Source organism: Sturnira hondurensis, unplaced genomic scaffold (genome assembly GCF_014824575.4).
Source record: "Sturnira hondurensis isolate 20B ecotype Veracruz unplaced genomic scaffold, ASM1482457v3 Scaffold0021490, whole genome shotgun sequence".
Classification (NCBI taxonomy): domain Eukaryota; kingdom Metazoa; phylum Chordata; class Mammalia; order Chiroptera; family Phyllostomidae; genus Sturnira; species Sturnira hondurensis.
This window is the reverse complement of record NW_028094121.1, coordinates 3,897,025-3,917,923: the sequence shown is the minus strand read 5'-3', so window position 1 is coordinate 3,917,923 and position 20,899 is coordinate 3,897,025. Positions and strand designations below refer to the sequence as shown.

At 53.5% G+C, this 20,899-nt stretch overlaps 1 protein-coding gene across 1 annotated transcript in view; it reads right to left on the bottom strand.

Moving 5' to 3' along the window:
- The window catches only part of EPHA10 (EPH receptor A10), a 31,149-nt gene extending 12,101 nt beyond the window's left edge, over positions 1-19,048 (bottom strand). The window contains exons 1-7 of the mRNA XM_037032473.1: positions 18,729-19,048; positions 16,316-16,380; positions 14,872-15,550; positions 11,137-11,292; positions 10,260-10,610; positions 3,052-3,185; positions 1,349-1,520 (exon numbers count right to left, since the gene is read on the bottom strand). Of these exons, the coding sequence (XP_036888368.1) occupies positions 1,349-1,520; positions 3,052-3,185; positions 10,260-10,610; positions 11,137-11,292; positions 14,872-15,550; positions 16,316-16,380; positions 18,729-18,834 (1,663 nt within the window). The 5' untranslated portion in view covers positions 18,835-19,048. The remainder of the gene's footprint in view (positions 1-1,348; positions 1,521-3,051; positions 3,186-10,259; positions 10,611-11,136; positions 11,293-14,871; positions 15,551-16,315; positions 16,381-18,728) is intronic.
- Between the last annotated feature and the right edge of the window lie 1,851 nt (positions 19,049-20,899).

The window sequence follows — 20,899 nt, the reverse complement described above, 5'->3', positions numbered from 1 at the left end:
CAAGAGACTGGCTTCTGTCTTGCGTGCCCTCTTGCTCACACACAGTGTCTAAAAGAACTGACTCGCTGTGTGATGAGTAGACCCACGGAGGGGCCCACGAGGCCTGCCTCCATCAAAGAGCCATCAAGAACCTGAGCAGGAGACAGAGTCTCCCCCAGTTAAGCCCTGAGATGACTGCGGCCCCAGGGGACGCCTTGATGGCAGCCTCGTGAGAGACCCTGAGTCAAGTGGCCCCCCCATTAAGCTGCACCTCTACCCCTGACCCACAAAAACAACCCACAATAACAAACGTTCATTTTCAGGGGCTAAGTTTTGGGGCGATTTGTTATGGAACAAGAGAGTGTCGAAACCTGGTCTTGCATTCCCCACAACCCTGATCTGGGGTCACAGCTCACTGGGGAAAAATGCTGTACAGATTAGGAGGGGCGGCCTCCTACCCCACCCTTCCCTGTCCCGGCCGGGGCCACAGCAAAGGAGGCTGGGGCGCTGAGCAGTAGCTGCTAACCAAAAAAGCACCAAATGAATGGAAGTCCTTGGCTCCTGCACCCCCCTCCCCCACCAACACACTCACTCACTCCAGCCAAACCCAGGAGCCTTTGTTCAGGTGGCTTCCTCTATCCAATCTGCCTTCCCCGCCCAGCTCCACACGTCCACACGCTCCCCAGCCTCGAAGACGGGGCTCTAATCTCCTTTTGCCAGCACCTGGCTGAGGTCCGGCACACACGGGCGGTCGAGCAAGAAGTGCCGTCTCCCTTCCCAGAACTCAAACTCCCCCAACATTTTATCTCCGCCTCCCTTGGGCTCAGAGCTCTTCCTATCTTGGATTAGACTCATGTAGCAGGTTGGAGAGAATTATTATCTTGACAGCTGGTGCCAGAATGCCTCTTAGGGGGAACTGCCTTTGTCCAGGAAAATACTTTCATGAGCTGCTTGGGATAGATAGAGGTGAGACCCCGAGGGCTGGGTTAGCAGCAGGAGAAATGACAAAAGAGGAAGCGAAATGCTCTCCGCGCATCCAGAAAGGCAGTTGCGGGGGGTGGAGGAGCCAGGGGAGGGGAGCAAAGGGGGGGGTGGAGCAGTGGAGACGCCAGAGCGGTTTAGGATCAGGGTATCTGATGCTCAGCTCTCATTTTGTTTTGGTAACAGCCTTACTGAGAGATTATTCACACACCATCCAGTTCCCCATTGAAAGTGGACCCCGTCACAGCCCCCAGCCTTCAGTGACATCTGTTTCATACTCTGGCAGGCGCCCTTCATCACACAGACAGTCACCCCTCCCATTTGTCTCCTCGCCCCATTCCCCGCCCCGGCTTCTTCCTACCCAGGTCCACCGGCAAAGGTCACTTACCCTCCCCAGGGGTCTGCACTTCGATGCTGGGGCTGAAGCTCTGGGTCTCCCAGGGGGGCCCTGGGGAAGCTGCCCGGATCTGAAAGACGTAGCGAGTCGCTGGCTTCAAGTTGGTGACGGTGACGGCAGGTGTGGCTGTCTTCACTGTGGAGTAAGTCTGCTCGCTCTGACCCTGGGGAGGACGGAGAAATGAGGCCCCCACCCAGGGCCAGCCCCAGGCTCCTGGGACAGTGGTGGGGGAAAAGAAATAGGGAGGCAGGAGGGTGCCCCTAGCTGGAAGAGGCTGACTCCACTCACCCTGGGGGTTCCACAGGCTTCTTCCAAAGGATCCCCCAACCCTTTCTTTGGGTTTTGGAGCCAGACAACTTACAGAAAAGGTTCTGGTTTGGATGTCAACTGTAGATGAAGGACCACACAGCTGCACACCAGTCCCAGCCCTGGCGCGGTCCAATGGCGACCTCCTTAGCATGGCTTCACTGGAAAACCTCACTGGGGCCTCCTTTACCTTCACCGGTGCCTTCGTATCATATGGATCATACGTTCCATAAGGCTATTTTAATTTTCTGTATTTTCTAAGCCCCTACAGTGAATATATATTTATCATTGAAAAATGCATTAAAATTTCACTTGAAATGTTACGAAATTGGGACAGAAGAATGCCCACACCGAGTGTGGGGGAGGGCTGGCCCGCCCCAAACTGAACTCCGGTTTTGCTCCCCACTGCTGCAGCAGGAAGCTCCCCGCCTGTGGGAGCCTCCTCAGGAAGAGGTGGGAGAAATTCCCATCTGGCCCGTCAGTCAGCCTCCTCTTCCTCTCCCACCCTTGACCCTCACAGAAGAAAAACAGGCCTCTGTGCACTACAGCCTCATTCAGGTAGCAGCAGGACACTGGTTGCAGGGGACACCAAGTTCCACAAGGACAGTGTGAGGGTGGAGGCCTCCTCTCACACAGGCTCCTCCTGCTCACAGTGCAGCAGGCTCTCAGAGGATGACGTCCTGGGGCTGCGGACTGGCTGGTAACTAATCCTGATGGCGTTCAGAGCCCGGACTGCTGATCACGGAGGGAGTGGAGCTGGTATTTACTTAAGCAGACCTGCGTGGACCAGCAGGAGCACTGTACGTGTTTACTATTGTTTTTAAATGATGTTACATATCCTCTGTATCAGTGAAACTGTAACAACAACTCGCACATTCACGGTTCCAGAGGGCCGGCTGTCAAACACTTACCCACACACCGCCGAGCCCCAGTGTGTGCCTGACTGCGCAATGTGCTCTGAAAGTCACACATTTCTGTAAAATTTGAGATCAGGTAATATTTCTCCATTTTTTTTCTTAAAAGAGTTGCCAATTGTATGTCTACAAAATCTGGATTGGCCCCTGGAGAAAGCTCTTTGTCAGCTGTAAACACTGGGCAAAAGTGGTGAAAGTGAAGATCCTGGCTGGTGATGAGCAGACCCCTTGAGGGCAAGAGGAAGTGCAGGGACACGAAGGAGCTAAGAGGCCACTTGGGAGGCCAGTGGGCATGCTTAGAAAGAAAGTGAGAAGGGCTCTTGCTGGGAGGAGACGGTGGAGAAGAGGAGAAGAGGAAGCAGGCGGGAAAGGGGGACAGCAACGGGGCACGCAGCGCCGGGCGGGGGGGGGGGGCGGGGNGGGGGGGGGGGGGTGGGGTACGCAGCGCCGGGTTCCTCCCAGACTCTGACTCACCTTCTCGTAGTAGCGGATCTCGTACTCTGTGCCATTGGCCCCAGGGGCTCCAGCAAGGATGGGCTCCCGCCAGGACAGGGACACACTCTGGGGTTCCACCCGGTCCCTGCGAATTTCATCCTCCTCCCAGGGCCCTTGAAAGGAAGTAATGTTGGATTTTTGACCAGGCCTATAGGGCGAGGCCAGCTGGGGGGGTGCAGGGCGGAAGGGTCAGCAAGTGGGGATTGGGGACGGGGCTAGAGATGGCTGAGTGGCAGGGCCTAACCAACTGTGGGTGGGGCAATAGGCTCCTAAGGGGCGGGGCCTGAGGGGTAGAGTCTGTGAGAGCAGAGAAGACCCCCTTCACCCCCAAAACCGCTCTCCACTTCAGTGGCTCCTGGGGGGAAAGCACCAGGGCTCTTGCTGCTTGCCCATCCCCTACACTCTAGCTCCCCTCAAGGTGGCTAGTTCTAATCCCTGCCCAGCTCTTTCTACATTTTCTGTGGTTTAGAGACATTAGAGAGTATAAGAGGCAGGAAGACCAGCTACTTAACTATTCTAATGATCTGGTCAAGAGGTAATATACTCAACACACTAGCAATAAAAGGAAACTATCTGCCCTGGCTGGTGTAGCTCAGTGGATTGAGTGCAGGCCTGAGAACCAAAGGATCACAGTTCGATTCCCAGTCAGGGCACATGCCTGGGTTGCAGGCCAGTTCCCAGCAGGGAATGCACAAGAGGCAACCATACATTGATATTTCTCTCCCTCTCTCCTTCCCTTTCTCTCTAAATCTAAGGGAGAAAAAAAGGAAACTACCTTAACACAATAAAAGCCACATCTGAAAAGACCACAGCAGACATCTTATCTTACTCAATAGTGAAAGGCTGAAAGCTTTCCCTCTAAGATCAGGAACAAGACAAGGATGTCTATGAGCGTGGGCCTGCGAACCACATGATCGCAATTCGATTCCCAGTCAGGGCACATGCCTGGGTTGCAGGCCAGTTCCCAGCAGGGGACTCACAAGAGGCAACCATACATTGATATTTCTCTCCTTCTCTTCCCCTCTAAAGATAAAAAAAAAAAAAAAAGACAAGGATGTCTACTCCTGACACTTTGTTTCAACATAGTATTGGCAATCATGGCAAGAGCAATTAGGCAAGAAAAAGAAATAAAAGAAATCCAGATTGGAAAGGAAGAAGTAAAATGACTTCTGTCTATAGGTGACATGATCTTATATAGAGAAAACTCTAAAGACTCCACACAAAAAAAATCAAAAACAAAAACCCCAACCATGTTAGAACTAATAAACAAATACAGCAAAAGTGCAGGACACAAAACCAACACACAAAAATCTACTGCATGTCTATATACTAACCACAAACAGTCTGAAAAGGAAAGTAAGAAAAAAACTTTACTTACAATAACATTAAAAAGAATAAAATACTCAGGAATAAACTTAATGTCAATGGAGAACATTAAAAAAAGCAAACAAACAGGTACTCATGCCTGAACTAAGAAGACAGGGACCACATCAGGTTACTGCGGAAAGATGGGACTTTACTTCAGTGTGCTGAGCCCAGGGGTTCCGAGAGAGGAGGCTGGAGAGGCATCTGGGTGATTCCAGAACTCACAAAAGGTGTCTGGGGGGAAGGTACAGACCTAAGAGCCACCAGAAAGTGACTGGATGGAACTGCCCAAAGAGGAGGAAAACTTTTTAGGAAATAAGCCCAAGAAACAACAATACTTAAGAGGCAAGCATGGGGAGGGCTGGGGTGGTGGGGAGGGGTGGGGAGAAAAGGCAGAAAACTGTTCTTGAACAACAACAACAAAAACATGTTAAAAAATAAAATATTGAAAGTTTAAAAAAAAAAGAAAGAGGCAGGCAAATGAAGAGGGCATTGAAAAGAAGAAGCCAGAGAGGTTGGAGGAAAACCAAGAGCCACCAAGGTCACAGAAGCCCCAGAGGAGAACATTTAAGAAGCTTCTCACCCTGGCTGGTGTAGCTCAGTGGATTGAGCGCGGGGCTTGCAAACCAAACAACCACAGTTCGATTCCCGGTCAGGGCACATGTCTGGGTTGCAGGCCAGTTCCCAGCGGGGGACGCATGAGAGGCAACCACATACTGATATTTCTCTCCCTCTCTCCTTCCCTTCCCCTCGAAAGATAAATAAATTAAAAAAGAAAAAGAAGCTTCTCTCCCACCTCTTTCAGTTATTAGCTCTGGGTCCATGAGCGAGAGCCTCAGTTTCCTCTTCCGCAGAATGGAAACAATGGTGACCCCTCACAGGCTTGCTGTGAGGATTTTACAAAGTAATGAGTATAAGAGCGCAAGCACAACGCGGACACAGGACGAGCACTGGATACGGGCTGCCAACAAGGGGGCCAGCGTTCAGCGGTGTCTCATGCTGAGAAGAGACGGTGGGGGCGGTGGGGGGGTAGGATGCTGATTCAAAGTGCCCTCTGGCTTTAACAATACGAGCTTCCTAGTGACTTCAGGGGATTAAAGGGGAGTTGATGCCAGGTGGTGAGGGGCGCAGGGAGTGGGGACGGGGTACATGTAGCTCGCGCTTTGAGAAGTGTGTTCACATGGCTTCCAGTTTTGAATGGTATCCATCTAGCAGCTCCACCTCCGGCTTTTCTTGAATTTCAGTTAAAACGGAGATACAGAAAGAGCCGAACACCCAGAACTTCACCATAAAGTAGTCTTGACAGCTGATTGCCGGAGCGGAGGAGGGCAGAGGAGGAGTGGAGAGGCGTGTTTCTCCCCGCGATAAAGCCAGTGGGACTCGATCAAAAAGTGCAACTGTGGTCAACCCCAGGCTAAGCTGCCCACAGAGTGACATTGCCTCCCAGCCTAAAAATAATTTGAAAGGTCCTGGATCCTTCCTCCCGCGGTCTGACCCTTAAAAAATAGCGAGGGCTTTGTCAACTGGACAATGCACAGCCGTCACTCGGCTGCGTGGCTGCTTTTGAGGAAAAGTGCTCTTTCTTATCCCCGTGGAGGGCCTCTCAGCCTATATCCGCTGCACCGCGGCAGCTCCCAGAAAAGATCCGGCACAACGCGGGGCAAGGTGATGAAGTATCCTAGGAGGGGGCACAATCCCTTACAGATACAGATGGACGGCACAGATAAGAGGCTAGGAGTGTCATTTTTCCAAACCACACTTATTGAAAGCATCAGATGGCTGGGAGACAGAGGTAAGAGAGGTTCCAAGTCAGCCCCTCAGAGATTAAATGGAAGCCTCCTAAATCCTGCGGGTGGCGCTGAGAACAGCCGGAGCACCTGCTGTCCCACTGCAGATGTGTGATGAGAGTCACCAGCACCCACGTGGGGCCAGGAGTGCAGCAGGCGCCACTGGACACCTGTGGGACGGCCACGCCCCCCTGATGGCTGAGTGCAGTTTTTGATTCAGGGTCTAGTGTCTCTCCCCGATGACTCAGGTTAACTCCGATTGTGCTAAGACATCGGTGTGCACCCATTCCCTTTGCCAACGATTGCATTAGGGATGGACTTGCAATCCAGCTCTGACTGACGAAAGGAGAAATCAGCTAAGAGGAGGAGGATTCTGGAAAAGCTTTCTTGCTCTGAAGAAGATGCCTACAAGGAAGAAACAATTCATTTTGTGCTCTGGATGGTAAGGATGTGCCTACCTATCACCTATAAAATTCTGAAACCTATAGAATTTGATTAACCACTGTCGCCCCAATAAATTTTTTTAAAAAGAAAAAAGGAAGGGAAGAGGAGAGGGGGACACGACATAACAAAAATACTACACTTTTTTTTTCACCAAAAAACTGCCAGAACTGTTCAATGAGCTCAGCAAACTAGCAGGGTACAAAATAAACATTCAGGAATCAGTTGCATTTTTATGCACCGATAATGAATGATCAGAAAGAGAAATAAAGAGAACAACCCCATTTATAATTGCATCACAAAAATAAAATATCTAGGAGTAAATTTCACCAAGGGGGGTAAAAGACCTACACTCAAAAAATTATAAAACATCAAAGAAATAAATTCAAGAAGATAGGAATGAATGGACGTATATGCCATGCTCATGAATAGAAAGAATTGGCATTAAAATGTCCATACTACCAAAAGCAACCTACAGATTCAACGCAGTCCCTATCAAAATATCGAAAATGGTATTTTTCACAAAACTAGAAGAAGGTAAAAATTTATATGGCACCACAAAGACCCTTAATAGCCACAGCAAAATTTATAAAGAAGTCACACTCCTCGACATCAAAAAAACAATCTAATTAAAAAATGGGCAGAGAACCTGAACAGATATTTCTCCGAAGACAACACCCAGAGGGCTTAGAGACATATGCAAAGAAGCTAAACATCACTAATCATCAGAGCAATGCAAATTTAAACCACAATGACATATCACCTCACACCTGTGAGAATGGTTGTCATCAATAAATCAACAAACAACAAATGTTGGAGTGCGCTGTTAGTGGGAATGCAGACTGGTGCAGCCACTATGGAAAACAGTATGGAGGCTCCTCAAAAAGCGAAAAACAGAACTGCCTTACAACCTAGCAATTCCACTTCTGGGAATATATACAAAGAAATCCAAAACACTAATTTGGAAAGATGTACGCACCCCTATGTTCACTGCAGTATTATTTACAATAGCCAAGATATGGAAGCAACCCAGTGCCCATCAACAGACAAGTGGATAAAAATGGCGTGGTACATACATACAGCGGAATATTACTAAGCCATAAAAAGAATGAAATCTTACCATTTGCAACAGCATGGAGGGACCTAAATGGTATTATACTAAGTGAAATAAGTCAAACAGAAAGAAAAAGACCACATGATTTCACTCCTGTGGAATCTGAAGAACCACAGAACCAGAAACAGACTCACAGACACAGCGAACAAATTGGCAGTTGCCAGAGGGAAGAGGGGTCAGGGGCTGGCGGAGAAGGAGAAGGGCTTCAGAAGTACAGACTGGTAGTACCAAAATAGTAACAGGGATGCAACGTACAGCACAGGGAACACAGGCAATCATACTGTAGTAACTATGTATGGTGCTGGGTGAGTACGTTACATACTGGGGTACTTTAAAGACTGAGAATTACATCAAACTCCCCGCCACCACCGCCCAAAACGGTGCAGTTCCCAGAGAGTTATTCAGGTAGTTTTGCATGCCTTCAAAGAATGTATAATTGTGCTTTTAAATTGTTCCAGAGGAGAAAAAAGAAGAGATTACTCCTGATAGCCTTTCCAAAGCCAGAGTTACCGTATTACTAGAACGTGACAAAGAACACAATAAAAAACACTATAAAAATCTCTCTTAAGTATGTAGATGGAGAAAAAGATTAAAATGCAAACCAATTCCGCAAAATATTAAAAGAATAATGCAATCATATCCAGTAGGGTATCATCTAAAAATGTAAAGAGCGTTCACATTGAAAACTCCATTAATAGAATTCATCACACCAATGGGTCAAAGGAGATGAAAACATGTGGTCATCTTAAAAGACGCTTAAGAGGCATTTTATAAAATTAACATCCATTCCTGATGTTTTAAAAAATTCACTTAAAAGTGGAAGCATTATATGGCCAAGGGGCTTTGGCGGTAGACAGACCAGAATTCAAAGACAGGCTTCTACTTACTAGCTGACTGACGTGAACACCTCACTTGGCCTCTCAGACCTCAGTTTCCCTGTTTGAAAAAGGATTATCATCCCTTTTCAGTGAGTCAGTGCACGATGCCAAACACAGAGCAGCACTCAACCCGTGGAAGCTTAGTATTTTTATCAACAAGTAAAAATAAAGAGTACTTCCTTGTTTCTAAATTTGTCTCTACTGAAAACAACCGGGCGGTTAATAGGAAATGCCAGATAAAACATTGTACTGCATACAGAATTATACAAAAGGGACTTTTTAGCAGATGGTTCTCAGCATAGAGATAGAGGCAACAACGATGTGGATGGATAGACGCCAAGACAGTAGCAGTTGTTTATCTCCGGTAATGGAATTAGGGGTGCTTCTTTCCCATACTGAATTCTTTAATGTACATGCAATAGCAAATGTGGAATCACAACGGAGATTGTAAAAAACCAGAATCGATGTTCCAGCAAACCAGACAAATTGGGCAATCTCTTGCAAAAGGCAGAGGAAAGGGATTAAGGGCTAAAAATGATAAAGGAAGCGACAAGATTTAAGAATCAGAAAATGGATGTACAACCTAAGGCTTAGAGAGATTCTTAAGAATGATACTGGAGCTACCAGAAGTTCTTGTCAAAGCAGTAACTAAAGTATTTTTTTTCCAGGAATGAAAAAAAAAGTGTGCAGATCAAAAGTTTTATTATGAGCCCTGGCTAATGGAGCTCAGTGGATTGAGCGTGGGGCCTGTGAACCATAGGATTGTGGTTTGATTCCCAGTCAGGGCATGTGCCTGGGTTGCAGGCCAGTTCCCAGCAGGGGACGCAAACGTGACTGTTCCGTTCTGACCAGTGGATTCTACCTCCCTACAGTCTGAACCACGTGCTTCCTCGCTTTTTCCCAGGGCCAGGAAAGACGCTGAGTCGTACACAAAAGCCTTGGGGAGGCTGGCAGAGGGAGGACCCCTCCAGGACAGGAGAGGACGACGAGTCTGCTTCCTACTGTTGGTGATTAAACAAAAGACTGAGGATCGCCTCTTTTTCACCTGGGAAGGTAGAGGCGAGACAACTGCAGAGCTGGGTGTAGGGTGAAGACCATCTGTGTAGTGAGGAGTCAGGGAAGCTCCCACTGACTCCCACCCACTTTTAAAATTTTATTTTATATGTTGATTTGAGAGGGAGAGAAAACCTCGATGTGTTGTCCACTTATGTATGCATCCATTGGTTGCTCGTGTCAGGCGCCCTGACTGCCAGGACCCACTGGCTGCCGTGGTATACCCAGACCGCGCTCTGACCCACTGAGCCACCGGGCCAGGCCTCCACCGACTTAAACGCCCACATCATCCTCACATCCTCACTCCCTCCCACTGGCCTTCCTGAAGGGGTCCGACCCTCAGTGGAATAACCGAGGTCGGGGATTTGGGGGGTCATTTCGTCTCCTGGAGAGACACTGGCGTTTGTTGGCGGTGGCATCGATTGTGGTTTCTTCTCGGTGGCTGCGGGCTGTGAGGATGATCCGGGAGAGACAGAGCGGCCAGGGGAGGCCTGGGGTGTGGAAGGGGCGGGGGCGCAAAGAGGTCCCTGCCCTGTGGGGCGGCCTTACCCCCTGGCCCAGTGGAGACCGTGACCTGCGCATAGGTGGCTCCCACGGCGGCCGCCGGGCCCGAGACGCCGTTGAGCGCCGCCACGCGCACGGTGTAGCGAGCCCCGGGCCGCAGGTGCAGCAGCGTGGCGGCGCGCTCGCGGAGCCCGGCCTGGCGCGGCACGAAGGCCACGCGAGGCTCGCACGGCTCGCACGCGCCCGCCGGGCCCTCGCGGCCACAGCGCAGGCACAGCAGCGAGTACGTGACATCCGAGCGGCCGCCCGAGTCCGCCGGCGGCAACCAGCGCAGCCTCAGCGCCAGCGGCGAGCGGCTCAGGCTATACTGCAGGTCCCGCGGTGCGGACGGCGGCCCTGCGGGGCACGGGGAGGGGGGCGGTGTCAGGGGCAGCTCGGGGCTAGTGGCAGGGGGCAGCGGCCAAGTAGGGGTGGGGAGACATCGGCCAGGGAGAGGAAGGGTGTGGGAGTTGGGGGGGGGCGGCCGGCGAGGGGGCGGGCGGAGGTTATTGGGCAGACCGTGGGAGGATGGGGACCCAGAGCGAAGCACGAGGGGTGTGAGTCCGCCCCCCCCACCCCAGCTGGAGAGAGAGGCGAGGGGAAGTCTGCGGATGGGGGCCGTCCACCCAGTGACCTGTCTAGAAGCCCAACCTCCTCCCGCTGTCGGAATTCTCCGCTTTTCTCATTCCTCCAACCCAAACTGCGGTCCCCATCCCCACCCAGGCTCTCCTCCCTCCATTCCTGTCCGCGGCCGACAAGCCTTTCTTTACCCTCCCCAGTGCGGAGCCCCCTGCCCCCACCAACACTTGGTCCGACTTTATTACCCGCCTCCCCCTGCCCCCCGCTCCCCCGCCTCCCCACAGCGTTCCGGAGGGGGACTCACGCGTGCAGGAGGCCCAGGGCGGGTCAGTGGGCGAGCGCGCGTAGCTATCCAGGCAGGCGCAGGACGTGGAGGCGTTTTCCAGCGCCCGGCTGTGCTCCGGACACGGCGAGCAGAGGGGCCGCCGCGAGGACACCTTGTAAAACCCTGGGGGACAGGCTGCCGGGAGGGGCCACGTGAGAAGGAGGGAGCTCCTCCACTGCCCCTTTCTCCGCCACTGTCCTGCCTGCCCTCCTTAGGGTGCGGCTTACCGCCTCTGAGTGCGGTGGAAGGGGGGCTGAGCTACTCCAGGACTGCCCCGTGGGGTGGCAGTCCCCGACTAAACGACCCCACACTACTTGACCTTTCCTTAGTAAGAGCTCAACGTGGTTAGCACACTGGACTGTTTTACTTCTGGCAATTCTTTTAGTCCTCACAACGACCCGTGAGGTACGTGCTTTATCCCCATTTTGAAAATGAGGGCACTAGGACTCAGAGTGGTTAAGTAACGCATTCAATGTCCCACGCCTCGTAAACCCGGGATTCCACCCCCGGCAGGCTGGTGGTTCCGAAGCCCCAGTGCCCAAGGGAGGAAAATGGGCCCAACTTTCCAGTTTGGGCGTGAAGACATAAGAGAGGTGTGTCTGCAGTTGCCAAGAGACAGACAGACACCCACGCGCTCCCAGAAACACAGAGACAGACCCTCTGACACACACATTGTCAAAGCCCATCTTCCCACCACTCTTCAGGATCAATGCCACGTACATCCTCGAACCACACACTTGGTTCCAGTTTGAAAGTGGAGCCAGCCAGGTGGAGGGGAGGGGAGTGGAAGAGAGGGAGGGACAGTGACGTTTCCCTACTTCTGGTCTTGACACTTTGGAAGTTGCTTTGCTTCTCCACTCACCTCCACCAGAGCACTGGTTGTTAGAGCGCAGGCTTTTATGACTAAGCAACCTGGGTTTGCTGCTAACTGGCTTACCACTTACATGCTGTGTGGCCTTCGACAGGTCGATGGACCTCTCTGAGCCTTGTGTGGAGTACCTCCCAAAGGTTGTTGGAGGATTAACTGAGACAAAGCAAGTAAACTGCTCAGCTGAGTGCATACACAATAATGCTACTAATTACTGTTCCTCCATCACAAGCCCGAAGTGGAAACTGCTGCACCCCCAAGTGGAAACTGTAAGAAAATTCTCACCAGCTGGGCCAGGGAGGGAAGCAGTGGCTCCTGGCCCCTCCTCTCAGGGCCTGGGTGGTTCTTACATTGTCCCTTTGCTCCACCAGCACTTCTCTGCCCCTCCTGTAATTTAGCTGGTTGTGGAAGGCTGGCTGCTCTCCAGCCCCAAGAAGGCAGGGACACAGACTGGTCCTTGGGGAGAACTCCCGGCATGCCTGGGAGAGGAGGGGAAGAGCTGAAGGTCTCCGGCACCTGGAAGGCTTGGTCTTGGGAGGGCCCCTCTTGCCTGGAATCTCCGGCAACCCAGCGCTGGGGCAGGGCTTTGGCAGCCCAGGAGTCTTTGGAAGTCTCCACTTCAGAGCAAAGTATGGGACCCACGAACTTTGCAGTCTGTGGTCCAGTGAGCAGCAGTGACCCCAGCTGGGATTCAGAGGTCGTGGGTTCCAGTGTTAGTTCTGCTACTTCCTTTGCCTTCCTGGCCTCAAGAAACCCTCGGTCAAATAAAAATAGCAACCAAAGCCTGCCCACCTCCGTGGTAAAATAAGAGAGGTGATCTGTTTGCAGGTCTCACGGCTGTAGGGAAAGAACGCTGGAGGCCCCCCTTCTTCGTATGTATGTGGACACGTGTCCCAGAGGCGGTGGTCCCCTCGCAGACAGCATTGGTTATCTCCACTTGGAGAGGCTGTGTTTAGAAGAGGTTTGTGTTGAGGGGCGGACTCAGGAAGGGGCTCCTGACTGCCAGCCCCTCCCTCTCTTCCTCAAGGTCAGAGTCAGAATTTCAGAGGCCGTTGGTTCGACTGGCAGAGTCCTCCACAAGTCCCCTTGCCGTAGCCACCCCCTTCTGAGGCTGCCTCTGCTGAATGACGCTGGTGGTTAGAAGGTGCTGCCTTATGTTGCGCCCCAGTCAGCCTCCCCGTCTGTGATCACCCCTGGTGCCACCCCATCACAGGTCTCAGTGTGCCCCGAGGAGCCTTACGGGACATCTGCTAGTGTTCCTCTGCTCCGAGGACGTTTTGTAGGATTTGAAGACACAGGTCATGCACCCAAGCTTTCTCCCCACGTCTTTCAATAATTCCTCTAGTGGCTGGGGGAGGGTCACTCCCAGTGACCTCTGCTGCTACCTTAGTTCCGGCCTTGTGCTCTTCCTCCTGGACTATGGTATTATTTCCCTTCCTCATCTTCTGGCCTCTAATTCTTCTTTCTCTAGTCTTTTCTTCTTGGTTGCTGCTTGAGTGAGCGTTTGAATATACAAATCCAAACATGTTAGATCCCTGCTTCAAACACTCCCCAGTGGTCTAAAGTGTGAAGTCTAAGCTCTTTGTCCCAACATTCAAGACCCCTCGTGACCTGCCCCTATCCCCCTCCAGCCCCCAGATGTCCTCTGCCCCAGCCACACTGACTTGTCTCACCCCTACCATGCTACATGGGTGTCCTGGCATCCAGAAAGTGGTCCAGCTTTTTTTAAAAAACGAAACCAAAAATACCACTTTATCTTTCTCCATTCAGTGCACACATCCACAACCCCTCCTCACCCTGAGTGTTCCACAAATATGGAAGAGAAAGAGGAGTCTGTTCCTGGTGCCACCACAGAACCCCGGACACAGGGTCTCCCCCAGGGAGTACGGCAACTCTCTAGTTCAGAGAGGTGGTGGGATACCAGTAGCCATCCAGGGCAGTTTCTAAGCCAGTCTCCCTCTCCCTCTCCCTCTTCTCCTCTCCCTGCCTCTCCCATCCACCTGCCTACCTCTGCTGTGCACACTGTCGGGGCTGGGCAGCCCATTCCCTACGAAGTGACCAATCCCATTGGCCCAGTGATTTTCAACCTTTGCCCTCTCATGGCACACACAGACCGATCACTAAAACTCTGCGGCACACCAAAAATATATTTATTGCTGATCTAAGAAAAATAGGTATAATTTTGATTTATTCACACGAGACGGCTATTATTGTGTTGGCTGTTTTCATTTTTTTTTTAATTTGATAATCTAGGAGAAAAGAGGTCAGTGCTCCTGACTAAATAGTCAGGTGTTTCATGTTTTAAAACATCCCTGTGGCGCACCAGGGTGTCTCCTGCAGCAATTCTTTCAACACAGGTTGAAAATCCTCGCACTGGCCAACAGCTGGTAGGGTGGGGCTGCTGCAGCGTCCTCCATACGCACAGGGGAGGCGCCACAGTGCAATAGAAAGAGCTTAAGAGTTGAGAGAATGTGGATTCAAATCCTGGTTTCCCATTTCCTAACGTTGCAAGCAAGGTATTAACCTCTCTGAGCCTCTGTTTCCTCAGTTGCGAAATGGAAATAATAATGACGTATTTTATTGTCCTGAACAAATGAGAAGGCCTGTGTGAGGTACTTATCCAGTGCCTGATATATGGGCCCCTAACCCCCCCTTACATGGAGTCCGTTCACCTCCTAGTAACTTCACTCACTGGTCCCAGCTGGACCCAGCTGGACCCACTGAAGCTCCACAGCCCACGGCTCCTCCGCTCCCCCGTCCTGCCTCTCCCGTCCCGGGCTCTCTCCCTCTCCCAGCTGCCACCTGCGCGCTCCACTCCCAAGACACGCCCCCTAGTTCGCCGATACCTTCACAGACGTCGCCGCGTTCCTGGAATCCCGCACTGCAGCTGCAGCGGCCCACGGGCACCAGCCACTCGCCGTCCGCGCCGCAGTGCATGCGCGGAGGGTTGCCGGGCTCCCCCTCGGAGTGCGCCACGCACGTACCGGTCACTTCCACCAGCGTGGAGAAGGCGCTCTCGGCCGCGGTGGCTGGGAAGGCCGCCAGGCCCCGCACCGTGGCGCGGCACTGCTTGTAGTAGACGCGCACGGAGACCAGCGCCACGCATGCGCCCACGTCCTGGAAGGCCAGGTGGAAGCCCCGCCGGCTGAGCGGGCCGATCTCGCGCACCTCCGTGTTCAGCTTCATCTTGCGCTCGCCCAGGTCGCCCTGAGTGAAGCTTTCGTCCGCTGCGATCGTGTCGATCTTGCGGGGCCGGCTGCTGCCTGGGCGGGCATGCCCGCGGCCCAGGTCCGCCTCGGTTTCCAGGTAGTAGACGTTGAACGTCTCCTTGCAGGTGCCCGTGGCGCCAGGAATGCTGCTGCAGTCGCGCAGTGTGAACTGCAGCTCCACGAAGATGCGCTGCCCGCGGCCGCGGCCGATCCAGCCGGTCTGCAGCCAGTTGTCCTGGTTGGGCTCCAGCACGTTGCACACCTGGTACGTGCGGATGGGGCGGTCGCGCTCGTCCACGCCGCTGATCTCCTCCCACTGAGGAGGAGCAAAGATGCGGGCAGCTCAGGACCAAGGCGCCCCCGGTAGGTAGGGTCCTGGTGGTGACGCAAACTGAAAGCCCCGGCCCCATCATTCCGCATTCAACTCTCCCGCCCAACCCCAGTGGCCCCAGTGGCCCCAGTGGCCCCCTCCACTCGCTAGACGCCTGAAATTATGAGATGCAAAGCCAAGAGAAACGTTAGAGACACTCGAGTCCATTTTTTCATTTTATAGATGGGGAAACTGAGGCTCCAGAACGAGAGGGACTTGACTAGATATACACATGGAGTTGGCGACAGAGGTGGAAGTGGGGCCTGGAGTCTCTTGCTCTCCACCCAGTGCCCTTTCCATGATGCCAAGCTACTGTCACAGGGCCACATGGCCCCACTCCAACCTTGTTTCCAATCCTTTTTAGGATCCCGAGCCCTGCTTGGTCCATCAGTCCGTCAGTCGGCAAAACTGCTAGAGGATCTCCAGCGTGCAAGGCGCCGCCCAGCATTGGCTCCAACCAGGGGCCACAGCCTGGTCCTAGACACGGCCAGTTCTCTCCTCACTTACACTTTTGTATTTACTTACTTATTTGGACTGTCTGACTCAACACTCAACATTTCCTAATAGGCAAGTCTGGCTCGAAGCCAGGGCTGCCGCAGATCGTATGTTCCCAGGAGCATTTTCGGCTGATGGAACCAGGGGGAGCTAAAGGGCCCGAGTCCGGGACCACCACAGGATCCTCAGGGCAGGGAAGGGGAGGGTTACACTTACCCCATTGCTCGGCGAAGCAGTCCAGCCCAGCTCAGCCTGGGAGGCTGTGGAATCCAGGAGGATGACTAGGGAGAGGGGAGAACAGAGATGTCAGAAACCCAGAAGGTCAGGATGGTGGGCCCTCAGGTGAGCTCACTGAAAATTTGCTATCAGAAGGGATGGTGAATGTGACAAAGGACACAGACAAGTTTTTCTCACTCCATACATTCCCCAGGAGGGCATGTGAGCAGCTCAAGTCCAGGGACAGGTAGCTACACGATTGGGGAAACAGCCTGCATTAGTTTTCTGTGGCTGTTGTAACAAATTACCACAATTTGGTGCCTTAAAACAGCAGAAATGTATTCTCTTGTAGTTCTAGAAGTCAGAACTTGGAAGTCAGTTTCATGGGTCTAAAGTCAGGATGTCAGCAGGATGGGTTTCTTATGGATATTCCGAGGGGAGGCTCCATTTCCTCGACTTCCTCAGCTTCTCGTGGTCCCCTGCGATCTTTGTCCTCTGGCCCCTCCTCCGTTTTCAAAGCACATCCAGTCTCTGCTTCTACCAGCACACCGCTGTCTCCTCTGGCTCTGACTCCTCCTGCATCCCATTTGCAAAGACCTTTGCAGTGACACCAGGCCCATCCAAACAATCCAGGGCAATCTCTCCATCCCAAGATCTGTAATCACACCTGGAAAGTCTTTTGCCTTTTAGGATGGCATTCATGGGTGTGGGGGTTAGGATGTGCACCTGGGAGGCATCGTTATTCAGCCTGCCACTGTCTATGGCAAGTACTGTAAAGGTGGTTGTAAAATTGGGGGGGGGCATTGTCTGTGACCCTCCAGCACTCCCAGGTTTCTTAAATTATACCTGAGCATCAAGATGAGGGAGAAAATGAGCCCTGGCTGGTGTAGCTCAGTGGATTGAGCGTGGGCCTGCGAACCAGAAGATCGCGGTTCGATTCCCAGTCAGGGCACATGCTTGGGTTGCAGGCCAGTTTCCGGCAGGAGCCAGTTCCCTGCAGGGGATGCATGAGAAGCAACCATACATTGATGTTTCCTTCCTCTCTCCTTCCCTTCCCTTCTAAAGATAAATAAAATATTTTAAAAAAAGATGAGGGAGAAAGTGAGTGTTTCAGAGAATTCCTGTGTACAGCCCAGAATCCATGCAGACTCAGGGCCTCTTCTGGGGCCTGGGGTCGTCAAGGAGAGAGGAGTCTTGAACCTTTTTACTCAATTTCTAGTGCCTCTGTGGAAAAGTGAAGATATCCTCTTAGCAGCAGGGGAAAGAAAAACCTCTCATTTCCTCATCCAGCCCCTTTCCCAGGGGCTGTCGCCTCCACTGCCTTTGGAAGAATGTCAGCAGTCCTTTCATATATAAGAACCATGACTTCTGCTGCACCGGTGAGGCTTGGAGTCATTTTCCCCACAGAAGGCGGTGGTCCAGCAGTCTGAATTCTGCTCTCAGTGTTAGTCCTGGAGAGGCATGGGTCTGGGCAGCGCAACAGCAGCTCAGAGGCAGGAGGCCCAGCCATCGCCACATCTTGGCAGATTACTCCTCTGGAGCTTAAGCAAGTGGATAGGGCTCCAAAGTGAGGGCCTTTAAGAGGGTTGACCCCCAAAATCATCAGCGACGGTGGACAGGGCCGCCAGCAGCATCCGGATTTCAGCGTAACTGACATTACATAGGAAATTGCATATTGGAAAGCATCAGAAATCCAGCGCCCCTACAAACCTCAGAGCTGAAGCCTCAAATTCCGACTCCTCAGAATTCTGCACCTGGATATGACGCCTCTGGATTCCACTGAATGTACAGCTCCCCCAAATTCAGAATCAGAGGCAAGACCCGGGCTCTGATTCCGCGGGCAGCCGCAAACCCGACAACTTGGACCGCTCTGAGTAGTCCACCCTCTGAATTCAGCACTGCGGTGTGGACAGCTCCTGGATCAGCACGTCGGGCAGCTCCCGGATCCAGCTCCCCCGCCCACCACCAGCTTTCCGCCTCCAGCTGGCCACACAACGGTCCCCTAGCCCCCGGGGTTCGGGCTCCATCCCGTTCCCCCCCCCACCCCGCCCCACTCCGATCTCACCTCCGCATCTCCCTGCTCCTCTGCTCCCCGCCCCCACACTTCCCACTTCCAATGGCTCAGCCTTCCGTCTCACCGGCCCCTGGACCGCCGCCTCTGGCTCCCGCGGTTGCTTGTCTCTTTCTTTCCCAGCCTCCCCGGACTCCAGCCCCCGAGCTCCCCAACGCCCCTCTCCTCTTCATTGCTTAGCCGCCTTTTTCTGTCTCTCCAGTTCTTTTGCTCTGGCTGCTCGCATGCTTCACACCCTAATACAGACTCCAGTTTCTCCATACGACTCCACCAGCGATCCGGCTCTTCAGCCCCCTATCTCTTGGCATCCCAGGCTCCAAGAACAGCTGCCAGTCTCCTCACCTTCCTCGGCAGTCCCGGGCCTCCCTGGTCCCAAAAGCAACGCAAGAGAAAGTGGCATCAGGCAAACGAGCAGGCGCAGCGGATGTGGGCCAGCGCCGGTCTCCATGGTCCGCAGACCGAGGTGTCAGTGCGGCGGCGGCTCAAGCCGCGCCAGCCCCGGCCCCGCTGAGCAGCGCCCCCAGACCCCAGCACCAGCGCGGGGAGGGATCTCACCGGTGACCGTCAGCCATGGGGACCAATCATGAGGCACGGCCGCTGGAGCTCCCCCAATGCCCGCCGGCAGAGGGTGGAGGGGTGGAGTTTCATAGGCCAGGGGCGGAACAGCGAATTGGAGGGGGAAAAGAAGGGGTCCTCCGGCCGCCAAACCCTGGGGGGTGGGGCAGTGCTGAGCGCTGGCCGGACTCCTGGGAGGGGGTGAGCTGGTGTCCGTGGCCCTGAGCGCTCAACCTCAGCCCCTCTTTGCTGAGAAGTAGAGAACGTGGGCGTGGCTTAAGAAGGGGGCGAAACTCAGGGAGTCAGCGACACTTGCAGCCTCTGCACTAGCCTGGAAGGTCTCTTGTTCCCAGGACTTGCAGGGGTTCTGATGTCCTGTCCCCCAAAATCCAGGAGCTCCTCTATCTCCCAGCCCTTGGCTTCTTCAGCGTCTGCGGCTCCCGCTATCTCAGGGCTGGATCCGCCCCCTTCTCTCCCTGCTCTCTGCTCACACGCGCGCACACGCACACACGTACACACACACACACACACACACACACCGGCTGGAGGCAGGGTCCAAACCCACCCCGGGAGCTGCTTGAGAAAGGACAGCAAAGCGGGGAAAGAGTCCCGCCCTACCAGGAATGCTTCCGAAGCTGAGACACCGTGCAGATGCCGGGATGGGGCAGTGGTAGATTTTGCATAAATGATCGATTTCATAGGTTCTTGCTCTTGCTGCCAGGACTCAGGTAGCACTGCCCACAACCAACTGTGCCCCCTACCCCTCCGGCCCCGCAGTCTGCTCAGAGCCTAGAGTTCCCCTTTTGCTAACCCCTCTCTGTCCACCCCAGGGAGGGGTGCTGCGGCCCGGACTACTAGGCGTCTGTGAGGGAGGTGGAGCAATCCTCGCCGAGTTCAACCAGCGCCGAAGAAGCCTCAAGGAGACGTGGAACACGACCTCTATCTAGTGAAGGTCATTTCTGTGCAAGCTGAGGGTTTAAGGCGTGGGTGTGGGAAGGGTTGGGGCCTCCAGGACGAGGAAGGCGGCTGTTGAGCGCCACCATCCGGGCTGCACTTGAAAGGAGACGGCTCCACCCACCCTGTGGCTCCTCTTTCCTGGGGGAACCCAACCCCTGTCTCTCCCTTCTGTAGCTGGCGCAGTTCTGGAGAATGAGCGCGAGTCCTGGGTCTACGTGACCTGTGTGACCCGAGCGTCTGTGCAGTTTGTATGTGTGTATCCCTCACACCTCCAGGCAAGAACCGGTGGGGCCCACGCCCTGCGCCAAGGACGCTCGGGTCGAGGGCCTTGTCTCTGCCACAGGCACTTTGCTGAGCCCGGAGTGTGATGAAATTTTCTGGCAATGCAGAGCGCCAGCCGTTTGCAAGCTACTTTCATGTGTCATTTCTGTGTGTGTGTGTGTGTGTGTGTGTGTGTGTGTGTGTACGAGGTACGTTTACAAGCACACTTGCTTGCTCACAGACATACTTGCTAGGCAGTAGCAATAAAAGCGGTTGGGAGGAACTGGATTCCTTTGCCGGTCGGCAGAGATCGTCAGAAGGGCTGGGGCTCCGACTCCACCGGACACTGAAGCCCGCCGAGGACACCGAAGGACGTGTGGCGTCCGGCCAGCGCCTGGGTGCTGACAGGGCCCCTGAAATCAGATCTACCTGAAGGACTCTTCCACCCCCACCTCCTTCCCGTCTTCATTCTGCTCACGCTCACTTTTCTCCCCCACACCTCCAGCGTTGGGAGATGGTATTTTTAGAAGCTGCTCATAGACCCAGGACTCCTTTCATTTCAAGAGGAGTCTTCACTCTGTCACCCCTCACCCCTGTCTTCAAAAGGTCCCATCCCTTTGGCAATCTCTAAGACACCAGCTACAGCACGTCACCTGTGCTGCAGGGACTTCAGGGCAGAGGCTCTGGCCCTTGGTGCTAAAACAAAGTACGGACTCTACAAGCTTCACAAGGACCGTCCC